Genomic DNA, 20,637 nt, shown 5'->3' on the forward strand with positions numbered 1-20,637 from the left:
ATTCAACATCAAGTGCAGGTAGCTGCAGCAGTCAGCTGCAATCAGAGGTTAAATGCCTGTAATGACTTCAGTTCTAAGGTGTTTGCACCGGTCGTCTGGTGAAAGGCAACCTGTCTCTAAACAATCATGGCCTAACTGCACGTACTCTCAGATTTGTGAGCTGCCATGTAATTTGTAAACGCAGACAGACTGCCATTTTGCTATCAGTCTGAGTCACCAATGAGTGCAGCACATCTGCAAGAGTGCCTGTGTCATTTTACAAATTGCTTTCCTGCAGCAACTACATCACTATTTGTGGAGGAAAGCAACAGATTTACTACAGTTTCTCACAGTTAATAAGCATATTTTTACTAACAGTGACAGATTGTGTGTAATTGCCAGCTTCACCCCATTCAGCTGCAAACTGATAGCACACTGAGTCAGTCTTATTGCTGTTTTTCACCATCATGACGCACCAAAGTCACCTTGAAGACAGCAACTGAATCTGAGTGGTCTCAGACCTGGTCTCTGTCTTTGAAGCAAATGTTATAAAAACAAAAAAAACACAAAAGCCTAATTTCACGTGGTTGCAATCATTTGGTTGTGCCATGCTCTTCCCTTGTCTCACTGTACCGTATGTGGATATACCTATTTTCTCAAATTAACTCCAAACAGCACAGGGAGAATGAAGTCATCTCCAAAGTCCCTTATTACCTCAAGTGTTGCATGCTTGAGGTAATAATCAGTTTCAGAGACATTCTCACTATTGGAAATGTTTAGGCAAGGGAGCTGCTTTGATAAATTGTGCAGGAGGACAGACACAGAACCCCAACTTGTACACTGTAAAGTCACCAAAGAATTATGAATTTACAAATTAGACTTTATACTATGGAGCAAGAAGGTCTCTAGTACCTAGGCCCCTGGCTAGTATCCACTCTGACAGTATCCCATATTTGCACTTGCTTCTTTCAGATGCCTAGAAAAGTAAACAATTTGTTTACTCCCAACCCTATTGGCTAGTTTAGTACACTTTCAAAAGAAAAAGAAAACAACTCTAACCCAAAATGATCTTAGCCATGAACAAAGCCTGCAACAAAGGTCCGGACCGTCAAAGTCCGGACTTGAATCCTATCCAAAGTTTTCGTGTGACATCAGAGCTACTGGGACACGCCCACTTGACAGTATTGCAGTTCTTTACCCTCCAGCTATACTTTCAACCTTTTCAAGTTTAACTCAGCCAAAATGCCAGATAGTTGCTGTGCTATTGGATGCGCTAATCAATGCACTAATGAACGTTTATTTATAGCTGCCAGAATGGTGTAGAAAATGGCACCAACATGTGAGCAAACCTCACCTAAACCTGCCAAATGAGGACAAATTGCATCAATCCCTGCTTCTTAACAGCAACTCAGGCTGTCAGTGGTGTCTCATTTAAACTGTAGGGATGATTTACCTGACATCAGAAAAATACTTGCTCAACTTTACTCTTATGACACAACAGTAATGTGATGATTAATACTACCAGAACTTTTCTGGTCCTACACTGTGAATGTCCAAGTCAACAAAACTAAAGATTTACATATAGTAGTTTGTTTGAGTTAGCTAGGTAACACTTACAATTACCTCCAGATCGAAAATTCATGTAGCTATCCTTACTTTAAAAGCTTTCATCCAGGCAGCAGTGTAGGGTGAATTTTCTTTTTACATACACATACAGATACAGGTAGACATGACCAAATGGGTACTCTGGGAAAGACAATGCTACTTTTAGGGATTCAATAAACCTGCCAGGTTATGGATGTAGTTTCTCTTCATATCTTTGTTTTTCCTCCATGGATAGATAATAATTGACGGCTAGGATGATGAGTCGGTCACATGACTGAAAATTTTGAATTGAGATGCTTTGACATGACCTTAAGCAGTTCATTCATGCTCAAAAACCCGCCAGTGTAGCTGAATTAAAAGTTTCGCAAAGAAGAATTCAATGTGAAAGGCTAATTTCCAATTATTGCTTGATTGCAGTTCCTACTACAAAGGGTGGAACAACCAGGTATAAGGGTCATGGAACAATTACTTTTTCTGACTGCCACGTTTACAAGTCTTTTTTTGTTGTGTGTCTTCAGGGTTGGTATTTGCACCTTGGTCTTTTCTCATTGACGCCTATCCCCTAAAGTAGCATACTGTGGTTTATTTTAATGTAGATGATAACAGTAGATCATATCCTACTATCAGCCACAGTCATTCCTGTTGTCTGTCTTAAAAGACTGTTGGTCACAATTAACACAGTGTTACAATTTAAGAAAAAGAAACTTATGCAAAAATATAAATCTGTTGCTGCTGAAATTTTAATTTGGTGCCAAAGGTTATACAGTCCTGTTATTAGTTACCAAGCGGTGGTAAAATGATACTAAGACTTACATAGAAAGTTACATTTATAGGCTATCACGAAAAAGGTTTTCTAGCATTTCCTAAATCTACACTTATAATAATGGCATTCCATTTACAATCAGGCCGTGCATTTTTATTGCAGTCTGCACTGTTATGGCATAAAAACAGGATATTCAAGTTTTTAGATTGATTGTTAATAGAAATTCTAGAGAGACTTTACTGTGTGATTTAATTATTGCTTCTAGTGAGTGGATACCTCAGGTCAAACAAATTTTAAATGGTTTGTTTTTGGCTCAATCCTGAAATTAGAGCAATTAGAGTTGCTGCTGGAGGTTATCATTGGCATTTTATTGATTGTGTGTCTGCTAGGTTAGTAGAAACTAGGCTAGGTTAGAGGCAAAAACTAAAAATCACAGGCAAAGGAAGAACCACAGTCCATATTTTAGGTGTAGCTCAAGATATATGTTTAAAACATTACCCACAGGCCTCTCCGTGGGGCTCAAAAGTGTTAGAGGGCCACAGAAGGCTGGCAAACTTCACTCTTTTCCCCCCAAACAACAAGTGAACCATTTGCAATGGCATCTTAGTTGGAAAACTCACTACAGGGGCCCCATGTAGGGATGTGTGCAAAGGACACCAGCTGCCTCAGAATGTGAGGATGATATAGAGGCCTAATAAGCATTATTGTCAGCTGATTTTTTAATGTTTTATGTATGTAACTGACGTGGCAAATATCATGTCCTTTGATCCATTTTCAGGTAGTTATAGCAGAAAAGGACATAAAGCAGGACGGAACCCTTGAAAAGGTTTCAAAAACTCAGTTCTGTCGAAACCTTTTTTTTAATTTAGCTTTAAAAGCTGTTGCATATTGGCAAAATGGGTTAACTCTATTTTTGATCTTCTTCCATTTACTAGCCTGAGGTAACACAAACGCAATTTCCTACACATAACCAATGCTGTCATTGACGAGCTATGCTCCACACAAAGAATGTTTCTGCGTTATATAAGGCATAGTGGGAGAAAGTAGGTAAATATGTCAAGGGCTGTCCATTTATCCCTCTGTCTTTCTGTTCTTTCCATTCCCAGACAAAACACCCACACACGCACCTCAGGCACCTACAACCCTCATTTTACTCTTTGTGTGTGTGCGCGTCAGTGTCCTTTGCCCTATGTAAGCTCTGGAAGGCATTGCTACAACAAACAGGGTGGCTTAGAGACAGGAAGAGAGCATAAAAAGAAAGCCTAAGTAAAAGAAGTAAGAGGGTGATTTTTCTCCCTTCTATTCCCATGGGTCTTGCAGCACGGCTTTTCACTTGAGTTGCCACATTTCATTTCCTGCTGTTCATATGTGTGTGTGTGTGTGTGTGTGTGTGTGTGTGTGTGTGTGTGTGTGTGTGTGTGTGTGTGTGTGTGTGTGTGCATTGTGTGCATTGTGTGCATGTGTAAGCTATGTGAAGGTCTTGCTCCACAGTGGTGATTTATAGCGGCGGGCTTCGGCCCTATCTGTTTTCGATCAGTCTCATGCTTGGCTCTGGCTTTCCTCCAATGCTCCCCTGGCCCACCGGACACCGAGTCTGGGTGGGACCCCTCTGCAACTGCCTGGAACCGGTACCACAAATAAGCTCTCCCTACTCCTCCGTTCACCACTTCTCAGGCTCAGCCTGCTTTTCTCCCGCTCTCCCCTTTCACTAACTTTCTCCCACTTTATGTACACAATTTCACAATCACTGTCCAGCATCACGCGCAAACACATCCAGCCACTCTTGCTTATTCACTCCCACTGTCTCTCGTCCATTGTCTCACTCTTGTTGTTTCTTGCTCTCACGCTCTCGCTTACCATCTGACACCAGCTTTAAGTACTCAATCTCATGCAAACATGCAAACACTCTCACATGCACTGGGCAGTCACAGAAACTCACATGGATCACATTGACTGCCTCCAATTCTCTTTGTCCACTGCTGATGTCATGTTGGCTAACACCTTTCATTTTTTATGATGCTGCATTCAGAATGTGCAGGCCTGCAAGTTTTACTTGTGTAAATTCAAATTAAAGTTGTCATCATGATTGGGAGGAGGGGGGAAAAGTCCTAGCATTTGTGTCATTGTTGGCAAGGGGCCACTTGTTGTAGTACGAGCAATAAGTTCTGGATTTCATTTGTTTCCTTCAGCTTTTCTGCTGCTCTGGAAAGGAATGCAAACTTCATTGTTCATTATGGGAAATACTGTCAGCAGGTTCCCAGAAACCTTACACTAGAGTAAGCTACAATTGTGCAAAACTCTGTCCTTGTTTGTGTATATCTGTCTGTGATTGTAAATGTTAACTGAAACAGGAAGTGACCTGTCAGTCAAGTGCTCGCTCCAGCGCTTTCTCCCAGCTGTTGGTCCATATGCACACACAAACAAGCCCACAGACATGTGCACAGACACACAGACAGCTGGTCTTCCTGTCTCTGGTGACCTTGGCTGGGCTTGGAGGCTCCTCATGGGTTTCACATTCACTCATCCCCACATCCTCTTCCATCTGAACGAGCTGCCAGCTCATCCTCCTTCTTTTATCCTCTCTTTACAATTCCTTGCATTCTTTTAATGCCTTGTACTCCTTCCTTTCACTTTCACCATGGCCACAGAGTAACAAACGTATTGAATCCCAACCCACGGGCATTTCCTGCTTCCGCAACACTTTCAGGTCAGTGATATCAGAGTCCAGAAAGCTTTAAAATGGTGCTGTTGTGTTCAGCTGGCTAGAACTACAGCAAGTATTGTCCAGTTTCACTTGTTAGACCACAAAGGTGCCTCGGCCAGGCCATTTGGGACATTTCCTCATTCAAAATAATATAACAAGAACCTTTTTTCTGTGACTAAACTTCCTTTGAGGTTCAGCTGGGTCTATGTTTGAAGACATAAAAACTGGAGCAGGATACCAGTGAAGTGACGGTGCTGTTTTCCATCAAAGATGAAGTCATAGACACTCTGTTGATATTGGTGGATGCTCCGTTTGTGTCTCTGTGTTTGTGTTTGAGAGTGAGAAAGAAAGGGGCTGTGTGTGTGTTTCCCAGCAGACGCTTTGATAGTGCTTGGACCTGCCAAAACACAAGTAACTGTCAACTATGTTTGGTGACGAAATGCCAGTTTAGGAGCTCACACTTGTAGGCACACAAATGGACACAGTTGGGCACCCACATAGACAAACACTCCTTGGTATTGTCTTAATGTAAGTGGCTAAGGAATCTGTATTCATGAGATTTCAACCCTTAATTATGAGATCCATAATAACCTTTTTCTCTTTTCTCTTTCCTAATGTCATTCCTTTATTCTGTTTTGCCTCTTTTAACTCTTTATACTTTTCTTTGTGTCCATTTATCTATTCATACTAACATCTTTTTTTTTAAATCTTCACCTCCCTCCCTTCCTCCCCCCCTTCTTGACCCCTCCAGCCCAAAAGGGTCTGCTCCACCTAAGCCCAGATGTCTATCAGGAGATGGAGGCCAGTAGAAAGCAAGGTGGCAGTGCTCCGGGCCCCGGGAGCACCAGTAGCAACTCCGTTAACTACATGGCATCAAAAGACATGGGGCCCTGCTCTGCCCCGCTACCCCCAGGACACCCTTCTTATTACAGTGGCTCATCCTCCTCACCCAGCCCAACCGCTACCATGGCCAGGGAGCTGCTGCTGAATGGTCAGTCACCCACAGCCGAAGCCTCACTGCCCATGAAGGGGAAGAACCTGGCCTGTGGTGTCTCGGTGCAGCCAGCACAGCAGCTGGACTACCTGGCTCGCATCCAGGGCTTCCAGGTAAGATGCAAAAGAGGTGAACCTCTAAAATTTCTGTACATCTAAAAAATAATTTTTGTTACATGGTAAGTGGCCTGTGTTATGCCCTACTTTTGCAGTCTTACCAAACATTTTTAATTGGCAGTAATATAGGTGAATTCATTAAATGTGTCACTCTGTCACTGGAAGTACCTCAGCATAGTTAGTACAAAGTTCATATAAGCCTTAATAAGTGAGTGGCATGATATAACAACATTCTGTTTACAGCCTCATTGGTTGTCTGACAGATTTTGTTTCATTTCCATTGGACACCCTCTCAGATCTCAACATACAGTTTGTTATTGGCGCAGAATAAAATAGGATGTTGACATCTTTGCTCCTAGGAAAAAGTGGTGCTTGCCCATTGATTACATTAAAATCTTTAGCATTTTTGAGGCAACCAACTGATTGCCCAGAGAATATAACACTCTCAACCTCTGGGCAACTACTTTTGATAGCAAGGTGATTGCACAGGTCACCTAGTAGGAGGAAGCCTGTCTCCAAATAAAACACCTGAGTCAGCAACCCAGTATCACACCAACATGTGTAATAGACACGCTGGTCCACCGTGTCCATTTCACGCTTTGCCTCTCCAAAACATGAAACGGAAACTGCATTTCCAGCAGGGGAAGATAATATCTTTAAAGCCAACAAGTTGCTAGTGAGCAAAAATCATATAAAGTATGTTCCAGGGTCCTTAATCATCAGAAATGATTAAGCTAGGCGGCTAATATGTATATACATGTAAATATGTTATTAATATCCGTTTAAACACTTTCCCGTGATTTTTTTGTATGTTGGCTTGAAATAAAATATCTCTCTCTGCTGTTATTGCAACTTCTGCATACAAGTCCATTTCACATTTTTGAGAGGCAACACGTGGAATGGACACTATGGACTAGCATGTCTATTACACACTTTGCTGGATATCTGCTCGGAGTCGGTCTCTACCAGTGAGCATAACCAGTTTCTGTCTTTCTTTGCAATAGGGGACTCGACTCAACTGGTTACCAGCTGGTTTTATTCTGGTTATATTTCTATCAAAAAGGAAGGTTGTCACCCATGTCATTTTGTTGCTAAATCGTCATCCTGTAGCTACTGCACCGCTATATATAGAGGAATTTCTGCTCCAGATCTATGAGGTTCTGGCTGGACTCCAAATGCAAGTTGTTAATATGAAATTCTGTTTAATGTGAATTTCTGCATATGTAGGTGCCAACAGATTTGAGGTTTTCACTGATTTTTCACAGTTAATCGCCATATCATTACAAACAGATTGATGCATCAAGACAGCAGCAATTAGACAGAGTCGGTCTGCTGCTATCAGTCTGCAGTTAAATGGGATCGAGATGGCAATTACATGCAATATGTTTGTGATAATATGGCAATTAACTGTGATAAATCAGTTAAAAATCAAATCTTTTGGCATCTACATATACAGAAATTCACAAGTCGCTTTGACGATGCCAACTGAACGCAAGCGAATCTGATCACCATCTTTGAAGCAAATGTTTCTAAGTTTAAAAAAAAAGTTAAAAAATCTGAATTTTCCTGTTTTGCTCTGTGAACTTTCTTGCTGCTTTAACCTTTATTATTCTTGTGGAATAAAGTCTTGTCATTTAAACTGGATTCAATTATGTCATAAATGTAATAATTCCAACTAAAAAAAGTTAAAGACACCCCCCCCCTTCTCCTCCAGCACTACACCCATACAGTAATCACACATGACATGACAGATGTTAGCATGACCATGCATAAATATGATCAACAACTGTGTCCAAATTCTTCTCCCTCTAGAACAGTGCTGCAAATAAAAATGTGTTCTTCATCAGCCGTGTGTTTATAAAGAAGATATTTGGACAGTTAAAAAGAAAAATGAAAATACACATTTAAAGTATGTGCTAGAGGTTGCCGAGTCTACAGTATCTTAGAGTCATCACAGCGGTTGTCCTACAGCACAGTGGGACTTGTGTGTGGAGCGTACAACCTAGAACTGCTCGATAACACCCTATCCATTTTCTGTTTCTCACATTATTGGCACGCCGAGGATTTAAAACTGGAACTAAACCTCACAGGTGTTTCTGTCAGTACTAGACTGGACGCACACATACACTTGCTCTTAGGTCTCTGTGCGTCCAAGAGGGAGACAACCCGCTGTCTGTTTTAATCTGTCCTGGCCGATCTGCTGCACATACCTCGCCACTGATACCAGCGCCTGCTCATTTAAGCTGCAGATGCTTTTTATCAGTTTGAGCGAAAACATTTTATCTTAACCTGCTGAGGGTTCCTTTGAAAGGCCTTTGTTATTGCTCTGAGCCTTCCTGTGTGTGTGTAACCTGAGAGAGCTCTGCTGCCTGGCCAAGCCCAGACACACTTGTACATATGCGCAAATACACACACACACACACAGCAGGTTCTGTTTAGTGGAAATGGAAGAGCTGGGCAAAGCCTGTGTGTAAAGTTTAAATTGGTGTTGTTGCCAAACATTACAAACTGTAACCCATTTCACATTGCTGCAAATATATTTGTCTGTTCATCCTCCCATGCGTTTCTGTGAATAAATACACAAACCATAATCGGTGTACTCACATATTCCCGTGTGCTTGTGTGTGTGTGCATGTGTGTGTGCGCATTTCTTAAGTGAGGAATTCAGGCTGTAATTGAGACACGCAGACAATATGTGTTCTATTGAGTGGATGTTTCATATCATGTGGGTTTGTAATGAGAACCTCTGGTTGCTTACAGAGCCATGCTAGGCAGGCTTTTTAAGGCTTATGTATTCTTATGTGTTTTTGCGGCCAAATCACCACAGATTTCAAATGTTTTTGCCAAAAGCTGCACTTGTCTGCTTTTCCAGTGGTCACGTAATGTGCTGCTTTGTGTTGAGCCGTCTTCCTGTCAGCCATACTCAACAGCAAACGAGTAGTCAAATCCACACTAAGATCTTTTTAGCAATTTAATATTAATCTGCTTGTCTGATGTATAATTATTAGAAAAATGTAATTATGTCATCCAAGTGAGCGGATTACAGAGACCTCCTAGTGGTGGATTAAAGGAACAAATCAAAAACGAAGGACATTCTCATAGTGTCTGTTTCATCCATCCAGCGCTGCAAACAAAAGCCGGGGCCTACCTGCTAAGCCCCACTTTGATTTGATTGGAAAATGGCCTCTAGTGGAAGCTCCGATTGGATAAGCAACAGTGTGTTGTACTCATGCCAGCTTGGAGCAAAGATGCTGTCACTTATTCCAGTGTTTTTGTACGTATGTGTGTCTTTGTGTATTTGCTATTAATTTGGCTAGTGTGTTGTTGGCATGCTGGGTATGTGTGCTGGAAGTGGGGCAGAAACAAAACAAAGCAGGAGGTAATAGACAACACATGGAACAGGATGAAGAAGTGAATGAAAGCTACATAACAGATTCTCAGTTTCTGTGTCCACGTACCTTTTTTCTGGCCTACTACTTCTATCATGTTTCTGTATGTTATGTCCATTTCTACGTGTTTGACTCTGGTAGTCACCAGTCAGTTATTGCTGACCGCCTCATATTATTAAATGTTACCTCAGTAAGAAATGAGCAGGGGAAAAAGTTTATATAAGATATCGGTGATTGATGGAATGCTAATGATATTTTTTCCCATCAGCTCCACATGGTGCTATGGTACACATCTGGACCACAACAGATCTGCTGCTGTGGACCTGATTTATTCCTCCTCATGCCTTCATACCTGAATTTTATTTTTTAAAACTAAGCAGGCATTTATCAGAGCGGCACTTTCTGCTTGGCAGGATTTCACATATTTAAAAGTCGATAAATGGAAAAAGAAGGGAGTATAAATGTTATCAAAAGCAGTCACATATGTGTGCACCAATATTAAAATGTTTTCAGTCTACTTGCAGATTTATTTTCAAGATACTCACTTAATGCATTCCTGGTACTGGGATGTTTGTGAACAGGTTATGGAGTCACTAAGCATTCAGTCTACAGCAGTATTTTCCTTGAATTTTGCACATTTTAGATACTCCACAAGCTACTGGTCAAACTCTCAGCTCATGTCACACTTGGCAGAATGTGTTGGGGCACAATATCGCTCTTTCAGGTTGGCCTCATTTGTATTTATGTGCAAGCGCTTCAGGTCATGTTTCATGATTGTGTAGCGGGAGTAAAATGCAAGCCATTACTCTGCCTCTCCAGACAGTTGGGTCTTTAAAACATGAGAATATCTGTTCGGTCAGGTGCAAACAAGACAAGGCTGTACTGGGAGAAACTGGGTTTTACTACTTAAAAAAATCTAATTTTTCAGTTTAAAGTGTAAGAATGGGCTTCTCTGTAGATAAGGTCCACTATAATGGCAATGGTAATAGTGTTTTGCTCTTCATACTCTTAAAACCCTAAGCTATATAGTAAGGGGTGAAAGGGGGTAACTTTTTTTCAGCAAAAGTTAGAATTTACACCCTTCCTGAGTTTGTATCTTGGATTTGCAGTGGGACACATGACAGAATCACTTTCTTAAGTGTAACCTAGTTTTCAACAAACCTGCAGAATTCTTACATTAAAGCATAACATATTAGATTACTTGATGTTTCCCAAACCATTCACAGAATCACAGTAAAAGGTGCACAATGAAATGTACAAATATGTAACCACTTATTGGATTAAAAAAAACTGATAAGGTCTACTTACTTGGGTATGCATTACAGTGGACAGAGATCAGCTCACTGCACTGTCATTCCAGTCTGTGTCTAGAGGAGTTGATTTGTATCTACTGTGCCTATCAGTTCTGTCCAAAGCAATAACACAGTAGAGATATTAATCAGCTGAGTTATTTTAACTAGTCACGGCAGGCTTAACTTGGAAGATGGATTTGGAGAAAATGGAGGGATGTAGATGTTGCCGTGCTGGAGGCAGAACTTTTGTGGGGGGAAATCCCATGTTAATGAAAACACTATCCTTGGCGAGTGACTGGTGTTGATATCCATTCAGTGCAGTTCCCAGGATTTCTCACACTTATACGGTATTTGTTCTTCTCTCTACGCTTCCCTCTTTGGCTTTGCAGAAAAACCACTTCAAATGGTGCCGTCTCCACCTCGTACCCACCCTGGCACTTTCTGCACCACTCCCTTTCCACCTTTCCCTCTTCTCCAATCTCCATTGCTCACTCGCATCTCTCTGTATTAACATCAAACGCCTGATCTGGTACAAACGTTCAAAGACTCTAACAGTTTGTTTCCAACTTCCTTGTCATCATCTCATCCCTCTATTCTCTGTTTACTCTGGGATTTGCATTAGAAAATACATTTTGGGATGGCTAATCCCTGCACGTTTGATTTCCGCGGCAGGGTGATGGCTTCCAGCTGCGCTCTGCGGCATATTTGTGTGAAGAGCGATCTTCGAAAACAAGTTTTGTCGGTGGTATAAATCAGACCACTAATGCTGTGCTGGCTCGGCGCGCAGTCTCTGCTTACATGGTGGCCCTCCGTATGCGTGTTAGTGGATATGCCTGCGTCTGTGTGCTTGGCAAAACTGAGTGATGATGTTTTTACACCACAATCAAGCCCATTTGCAAACCTTTAAATCATATACCCTCAAGTGCGAGCGCAGCATATTGCAAATTTGAATATGCAGCATAATCGTTTTTTTACTCGCCTTTGTTCTCTTGTATTTTGATAGTATTGATCATATTTCATGTAATTCTCAAAACTACACTGTGATTGCAGTTTTGTGTCAGTGCAGGCTTAGCATTAGGAGACCGAGGGCGTGTTAACCGACCGCTTTGATTCCCAAACAGTTATTTATTTTTATTTTCTTCACATAAGCCGCCGTTCTCAGAAAGTCTCCAGCCTGGATGCTTCTATTCATTGCGACTCCTTCTCAACTGAGTGAGCTGTTTCACAAGCTGCAGACAAAGTCACAAGTGATCTGTTGACAATTTAATGATATAAAATCACAGAATGAAAATGCCCCCTTTGTGTTGTTTTCTGTCCCCAAATCTCTCTGGATATTTGGTTCGTACTATGATAACTGTGACCACAGAACAGCGTAATGTTACAATAGCAATTTCATGAATGTTTTCTTTTACCACTTAAAAAAATTCTGCACGACTTGTGGGCATTTTATTTTAGCACTGAGAAAACAAACACTATCCATTTTTACCTCACCGACCCTGACGATCCAATCCCCGGTTGCAAAGACTTGTCTTAGGATTGGTGGGACTTCAGCAGAGATGCAGCTGCTGGCCTGATCTGTTGCGGTGAAGAGACGGTGGTGGTGGTCGTGAGAGCAGAGCTGCTGATTTAAGTTAATAGATGCTTCCATCCTCATCCGCGGCCACGAGCTGTGGGCAGCTACTTAAAGAATGAGATTACAATAAAGTGATCATTTTTGAAGTTGTAAAAAAAAACATTGGCTTTTACAAAAGTTACAGAAATACCCATAATAGCTATCTTAATGCTCCTAAATATGAAACCACAGTAAGTGACAGAGTAGTCGTGGACTGTTGACTATAGTTTCATTCTTACATTTGAGTGGTATCAGTCTCTTGAAGGGAGGTAAGGGTATTTCCCAAAGTGTCTGCTATCTCTTTACTAAATGAAGGTGTGTCTGTGTGTGTGGCTGTGTGTATCTAGTTGTTTTGGTGTATTGGTGGGGACCTGATAAGCTGAAGTGTTAAGTTTGGAGTTCTATTTAATAGACCCTTGTAAATGTATTGCTGTACAGTTATTCTGTCTTTTCAAAAGCAGTAATGGTGCGTGTGTGTACATTTGTGCTCCTCTATTTGACTTTGGTGTTTGTGTTATTATTATAGACACACACACTGAGCTCAACATAGATGCTGGCCTCTGCAGATCGCACTAGATAATGTCATATTTCTGGATTTCAGTTCAAGACCAGCGTTGTTGAATTACTGCAGCTAAATTTTGGCACCCTGAATCAGCTGTGTGTTTTGCTGACACACCCCATTCCTCCTGCCATGATAGACTTCACTCACTCCTGCTGCAGAGTTTAAAGGGCCCTGCACTGGTTTCTATAAATCGCAATTCCGAAAGAGTAATCAAGAGGATCGTTCTAGGGAGAAATAGCTTTTATGGACTATAGGAGATATTAAAATGTTCGTATCTGTTTAAACACACAGTAATGTTTTTCTAGCTGTTGAAAAAAAGTGGATAATTGCTCTGATCTTCGAATCAGTAACTGCTCTGCTGCTACTTTGGACCTTTGGCTCCTTACATTTGTAATTTTAACCTCAGTTATTGTCTCTTTGCATTATTGCTTGCTTAAAGGTACAGTGTGTAAAATCCCACTACTAGATGTCATTATATTAGAGATTGCAGTCAACTTAATTCCGTGTTTTTTACCCCTCACAATTCAAGTACATAATCCTAACTATGGTGGCCACAGTAGGACAAACAGGCAGATTGTAGGCTGTCAATCCACCGATTACCGCAGCTGTCAATATCGCTAGAGTTTCGATATGCTGTGTTGATCTTTAGGATGTTCGAGCCTAACATTAGCTAGCATATTGTTAGCTTTTAAACAGCTGATCTGAGATGCGAGGCTCACATGTCTAATCTGCTGACAATAAATAACTGTGACAATTTTAGGAATAAATGAGCAATTTTATGCATGTTTTGTATGTTACAGCTCTGACTTCATATAAAGTTTTAAAGAACTATTTGTGATCTTTAAATTACAAGTAACTTATTAGCCGCAGTATGTATGTAGCCTGTCTCTAGTTACATGCAAAAAAAATGAGCCACGGTGTTCCAGATGGTGCTTGCTCCTATATATTCCTAATGGGTTATTACCTAAAAGGTTTGTTTATTTTGTTAGAAGATGTAATTGCACACCAATCTATGTATATGTCTGATTACATCATTCTTTTTTTCTCTTCAATAACCTCAAAAAATAACTTTTTGTACCAATCAAAATACGATCTTATCTGTTTTGCTAAAACAGCAGCCTTCGGACTGTGTCAGCAGTTGAAACAGATACCTTTTACAAATTTGAAAAGGCTTGCATGCCTGACATGTGCGATTGCAGTAAAATATTCCATTGTTAATTTTTCTCATGTCACTCATTGCACTTATTTTAGCAAACTCCTCTGGGAAGTTTCTGATAATGGACTGGTTTCAATAGAAGGTCGAACTTGCTTTGTTCTTTTTCTTAGGACATCTCTCTGTGATTCAGGCAAAGTGCACTTAAAGTTTTTAAGAGCAGCCACTTTGTTTGCCTTCAACCTCCTGCCCATTATAGAAGCCAAAGGTATATTAACAGAGTCCTTCGAACACTCACAGGCCTTTGAGTCCTCACTGAAGTTGCTCAACATGGACTTCTAATTGGTTCTCACCAACAATGCCAGCCTGGGAGACTTTATTGTGAAGTCCAAGTTATTTCTGCGATTTTTGACTGTGTGCCACTCACACTCAGTTTAGTGTGCAGTCACATGGAGAACGTGACTACACAGATATTTGTGTTCAAAGTTACCTTAACAGCGTTGTGTAGCACAATCCTCATTGTGGATTGCTTGAATTTGGATATTTTACCTGTATTTTTGTCTGTGGACGTGCATATTTGTGCACTAAAGATAAATTCTTAGCATGGCTGCAAGAGCGATGACTGCAGTTGTGTTTCAGTTTGTGCATGTTCATGTTTGTTCAAATGAGGAGGAGCACTGGAGCTATCCAGCTTTAGAAGCCAGATGTCAAAGGTCGTTCCACATTAGTGCCGCCGATCAATCGCAGGCCTTGCATAACTTTCCTGCCTCTTTGTCTCTAAAGGAAGTGGATTAGAGGCTGTTTTCTGTGATGGGACCTGGGATGATTAGTTTGGCCTGTTTAGAATGCATGCGCTCACAGATGCATGCAAACATGCACTCAAAACAGACGGTCTGGATGGTAGAATAGACCTTTGTTTTTAAGATGCTCATTTATTTTAGTTTCCAACAAATCATCATAAATCAGATGATGCCATTATGTTCTTTGATGCTGGGAGATCACGAAAATTTCTGTCCTTCCTCTAGGTCACAGTCTCTGGTAAATACTCATAATCAGGCACTTTTAACAAAAAGCCACCAAGAAAGAAAACCCTCCTGTTGATGTTTGGTGACTTGCCAACTTTGCTATTTTAGCTGCAATTTTGCTGTTAGCTTGACTACGTCATGTGTACTTTTATGATCCAGTATCATACAGCGTGTCAGGGGCATTACAGGCTTAAAGAGGAAGTGTTTCCAGCTCCAGATCTCAGAGGGGGGACTGTAACATATACCCCAAAGAAAACAAAGCATAATCGACCAAGAGCTGTGCTAGGGGATAGCCAAATTCATTAGGATACTTTGGATATGATCCAGTAGTTGTTAAGATATTTAAGTGTAGGAAATCTCAGGGGGAGGTCAGAAAGAAACCCTACTCCTTACATAGTTTTGCAGCTAAATGGTAATGACAAATAATGAACAGAATGCAATGCTACATAGAAGAAAAACTATGACATCAGGAACCACTGTTCCTTCATAATAGGTTTAACAGTTTCTTTATTCTGGGAAATGGATCACACACAAAACTGCAGTCATGCCATATCTCTCCTGTTACAAAATGTTAGCTCAGATAGGATACAGCCCTGTAGTTGGATAAGTTGTTCACAAAATAGATGGAATCAACACCTTTACCTGGTGCCGTAGAGATCCCAGGAGCTACTTTGTTGGTGGGAGTTTGCCCCAGTATTGTGTCTCAAGGCAAATTGGTCCTGGGTAGGACCAGATGAAAAGCGATTCAAAACACCACTATGAAGAGAAAACGAACAAGGGCTGATTGATCCATGATCGACTGATCTACGTTGCTATTCTCACCCCTGGCCATGACCAAAGTGACCAAAACAATGAGATTTCTGATGCAAGCGTCATTAGAACCTTCCATCAGAGAGTATCTGGAATCAGCCTTTGAAATAGGATGAGGAGCTCCATAACTCCAGAGGGACTTGGAGCAGAGCCACTACTCCTCCACAATGAAAGTAGGCAGTTGAGGTGGTCTGGAGATCTGACTAGGATACTTCCTGGGTGAGGTGTTTCAGGAATGCCCTCTCCTGAGGCAGATCCAAGACACAGTGGAAAGATTCCATCTTTTGGCTATTTTAAGAATATCTTGGTGTCCCCCTGAAGATCTGGACAAATTGGCCAGGACAAAGGAGGTCTGGGTGTCTGCTTACACTGCCGACTCAGACTCAGATAAGCAGTGGATGGATGGATGAAAACAAGTTTATACAGGTAGTGCAGAATTATTAGGCAAGTTGTATTTTTGAGGAATAATTTTATTATTGAACAACAACCATGTTCTCAATGAACCCAAAAACTCATTAATATCAAAGCTGAATGTTTTTGGAAGTAGTTTTTAGTTTGTTTTTAGTTTTAGCTATTTTAGGGGGATATCTGTGTGTGCAGGTGACTATTACTGTATATACCCATTTCAATTATTTATTTTTACCAGTGAAACCAATATAACATCTCCACATTCACAAATATACATTTCTGACATTCAAAAACAAAACAAAAACAAATCAGCGACCAATATAGCCACCTTTCTTTGCAAGGACACTCAAAAGCCTGCCATCCATGGATTCTGTCAGTGTTTTGATCTGTTCACCATCAACATTGCGTGCAGCAGCAACCACAGCCTCCCAGACACTGTTCAGAGAGGTGTACTGTTTTCCCTCCTTGTAAATCTCACATTTGATGATGGACCACAGGTTCTCAATGGGGTTCAGATCAGGTGAACAAGGTGGCCATGTCATTAGTTTTTCTTCTTTTATACCCTTTCTTGCCAGCCACGCTGTGGAGTACTTGGACGCGTGTGATGGAGCATTGTCCTGCATGAAAATCATGTTTTTCTTGAAGGATGCAGACTTCTTCCTGTACCACTGCTTGAAGAAGGTGTCTTCCAGAAACTGGCAGTAGGACTGGGAGTTGAGCTTGACTCCATCCTCAACCCGAAAAGGCCCCACAAGCTCATCTTTGATGATACCAGCCCAAACCAGTACTCCACCTCCACCTTGCTGGCGTCTGAGTCGGACTGGAGCTCTCTGCCCTTTACCAATCCAGCCACGGGCCCATCAAGACTCACTCTCATTTCATCAGTCCATAAAACCTTAGAAAAACCAGTCTTGAGATATTTCTTGGCCCAGTCTTGACGTTTCAGCTTGTGTGTCTTGTTCAGTGGTGGTCGTCTTTCAGCCTTTCTTACCTTGGCCATGTCTCTGAGTATTGCACACCTTGTGCTTTTGGGCACTCCAGTGATGTTGCAGCTCTGAAATATGGCCAAACTGGTGGCAAGTGGCATCTTGGCAGCTGCACGCTTGACTTTTCTCAGTTCATGGGCAGTTATTTTGCGCCTTGGTTTTTCCACACGAAGCGTGTGGAAAAACCAAGGCTGCAACCCTGTTGACTATTTTGAATGAAACGCCTGATTGTTCGATGATCACGCTTCAGAAGCTTTGCAATTTTGAGACTGCTGCATCCCTCTGCAAGATATCTCACTATTTTTGACTTTTCTGAGCCTGTCAAGTCCTTCTTTTGACCCATTTTGCCAAAGGAAAGGACGTTGCCTAATAATTATGCACACCTGATATAGTGTGTTGATGTCATTAGACCACACCCCTTCTCATTACAGAGATGCACATCACCTAATATGCTTAATTGGTAGTAGGCTTTCGAGCCTATACAGCTTGGAGTAAGACAACATGCATGAAGAGGATGATGTGGACAAAATACTCATTTGCCTAATAATTCTGCACTCCTTGTAGTTAATAATTTTGTCATGACCAAAGGCAACAGAGCTGCCATATACCTTACTCTGTGTATGAGAGCTCCTGATCTCTGCCCGTTCAAAGTCAGCATACTGACTTTGTAATTTGTACTCACTATTAGCTAAAAATACACACGTGTACCCTCGCAGACAATGGCAGAAGTTGTGAATTATAAGAAATCTGATATGCATATAAGTGTATATCTCCTTCCAGCGAACAACTTTAAAAGAACGCCTGTTTCCTCCAGCACCATTAAGGGCCTCACCCTCAGCTGGAGTCCTGACAGCTTATGACAGACGAACCGTGCAGAGTACCCGCTGATCAGACAGCGTGATTACACCATACATCACAGGTTCCTAAACACAGGCCTCCATCCTGCCTAAACGCACCAGCATACGGGGCAGTTAAACACATACAAAGATTTGTATGTGTCTCTGTGTTCAGACGCTGAAGTATAACTGTGTAGTCTAAACTTAGTCACACATGGTTATTGCTCAAGAATATGAGTATTTTTAGCTCATTTGCAAACTTTGTGCCATAGGATTACTGTTGCAAAACCTTTTTTTTCTTACCCCAAAAAGTACCTCTTTTTTTCACCCCTCCTTTCTGTCTTTTCCTCTCTTTAATGTTGAAGTCTAGACAATTTATTGGAGAATAACTTGTCAGGGAATGCTTTTTTCTGTGGCTCACTTTACTGCATTAATGATTCATACACATTTAAAATAGCTTTCCACAGTTTATCACCGTGGCCCCATCTCTTCATCAGCAGGTTTGCATGAATTTTCCCACAAGTGTGTGCATGTTTTGGATGTAACATGACGAGCGCACACAAACATATCTTTGTGTGCGCATATTCATATCTCTGTGTGAGTATATGTTATGATGGGTGTGTGGGTATGTGAGTGTGTGTGTGTCACGATGGGTCTGTGTCTTTAGGCAGACTTCAGTGTGTCTGGCTGGCTGATCGTAACTCACTGGGAGGGAAAGGCACACATCTCGTTCTGGAAGCTTTCAGTCACAGATCGTATACAGCCACTTTGGTGTGCATACCCTCTCACACACACACACACACACGTTCAGCTTGTACAACCACTGAATTAAGGTCTAGATAAGATGAAACTTTGATCCAGTCGGATAGTTGGTGCACAGAGGAGCACACACAGGTTTGTGCTTATAACACACATTTTCTGTTAATTGGCATGAAATGATTCTACTCAGACAACTAAAATATGACGAAGCTCACTGCACACTTGTTGTTTAGAGATTTTGCAGTTACTGATATCAAAATATTTGCTAGAATACATGCTGTAATGTAAGTGATGCATAAGATTGTGTGATTAGGCTTATATATGATGAGAGTTTGAAGCTTGTGCCCTTTTGTACTGCAGAAGCTTGAAGCTGTGTTACAGTGATAATCTTCCATACCTGAATACTTGTTTTTTTTACCCTTTTTCTCACTCAAATGTGAAGTCACTGTCTTGTTCCTTCTGTCCTGTTGTCTTTCTGCATCAGTCAGATATTTTACTCCTTTCGGTTACCTCACAGTTATTGAGAAACCTACTTTTTATTCAGATGCCTGCAGCTGTCTTGGACCGAAGTAGGGCAGGCTAGTACGCAGATGAACCAATGCAAATACAGATACATGCGCAGAGTGAGAGCTAGTAAGAAGTAGGGCAGACAAGCAGGCAGTATTACCAAAAGCCCTTGGATATCAGGGGCAGGCTGTCCCAGAGGAGCATCATGTCATAACAGTCCTGATTGCACACCATTTAGGAATGCCTGCAGAGTTAACCTTTCAGTGATGAGGGGTCACCAGTGATGTGATCACTAACCCCTCTGATGCTTCCCTGCCAACTGCATATACACACTCTTGCATTCATTCTCCCCTAATGCCATCTCTGTACGGTGTGGGATAATTGCCCACAAATGCTCCTTGGTGGCTATTAGACATGGAAGATTTACTCTCAAGCCAACCACTTCAAAAAATATTGTATCCCACTAAAAGCTTGAGATGCTTCAGTTCCCTTGTGTTTTCTGCGTTGATTTCTTTTTCCTGCATTATCTGAGGTAACTCACTTTATCTGCCTGCCTCTGTCCAGGTGCAGTACAGCGATGCGCAGAGTGGTAAGGATTTTGTGACCTATCTGACTCTCTCCCCTGTGCAAATGACTTTCCACGGCACTGGGAGCACCCTCCAAGCCAGCCATGACCAGGTGAGTCTGCTTAGATGCATTCAGTATTGTGTAAAAGTTGTATACAATAACAGTAAAGTGAGGATGCTTTTAAAAAATATGCCCATTCTTTTGTTTGTTTTGTTTTTGTGGTTATCAATGAACTGAATGTAAAGTACACTAAACAAAAAACCCACAACATCCATGCTTTATTAAAGCACAAGTTAGCAGTTTACCTCTGGAGTCAATTACTTTATGACCTTTTTAAGGGTCCAGTGTAATGTGTTAAAACATCAAAGTCAAACTCGGTGTTTCAAACAAACTAACAATCAAGGCCATTGACTACCAGCTTCAGTGTTCTGCAGAGAAAGTCATGTCAGTCAAAGAAGTCCAGTCGCTTTGAGGAGACTGATAACATGATGTAACAAATCCATAACAGACCCTGCCATGTTTTCATGCTCTCCAGCATACTTCTTTTATTAACCGGTTGCTGTTACAAAC

At 41.3% G+C, this 20,637-nt stretch overlaps 1 protein-coding gene across 1 annotated transcript in view; it reads left to right on the plus strand.

Annotated features, from left to right (window-relative positions):
• The window catches only part of stau2 (staufen double-stranded RNA binding protein 2), a 101,117-nt gene that overhangs the window by 49,813 nt on the left and 30,667 nt on the right, over positions 1-20,637 (plus strand). The window contains exons 12-13 of the mRNA XM_005722563.2: positions 5,803-6,158; positions 20,065-20,178. Coding sequence (XP_005722620.1) covers positions 5,803-6,158; positions 20,065-20,178 — 470 coding nt within the window. The remainder of the gene's footprint in view (positions 1-5,802; positions 6,159-20,064; positions 20,179-20,637) is intronic.

This window comes from Pundamilia nyererei, unplaced genomic scaffold, assembly GCF_000239375.1.
Source record: "Pundamilia nyererei isolate P.nyererei 1_Seehausen unplaced genomic scaffold, PunNye1.0 scaffold00007, whole genome shotgun sequence".
Lineage (NCBI taxonomy): Eukaryota > Metazoa > Chordata > Actinopteri > Cichliformes > Cichlidae > Pundamilia > Pundamilia nyererei.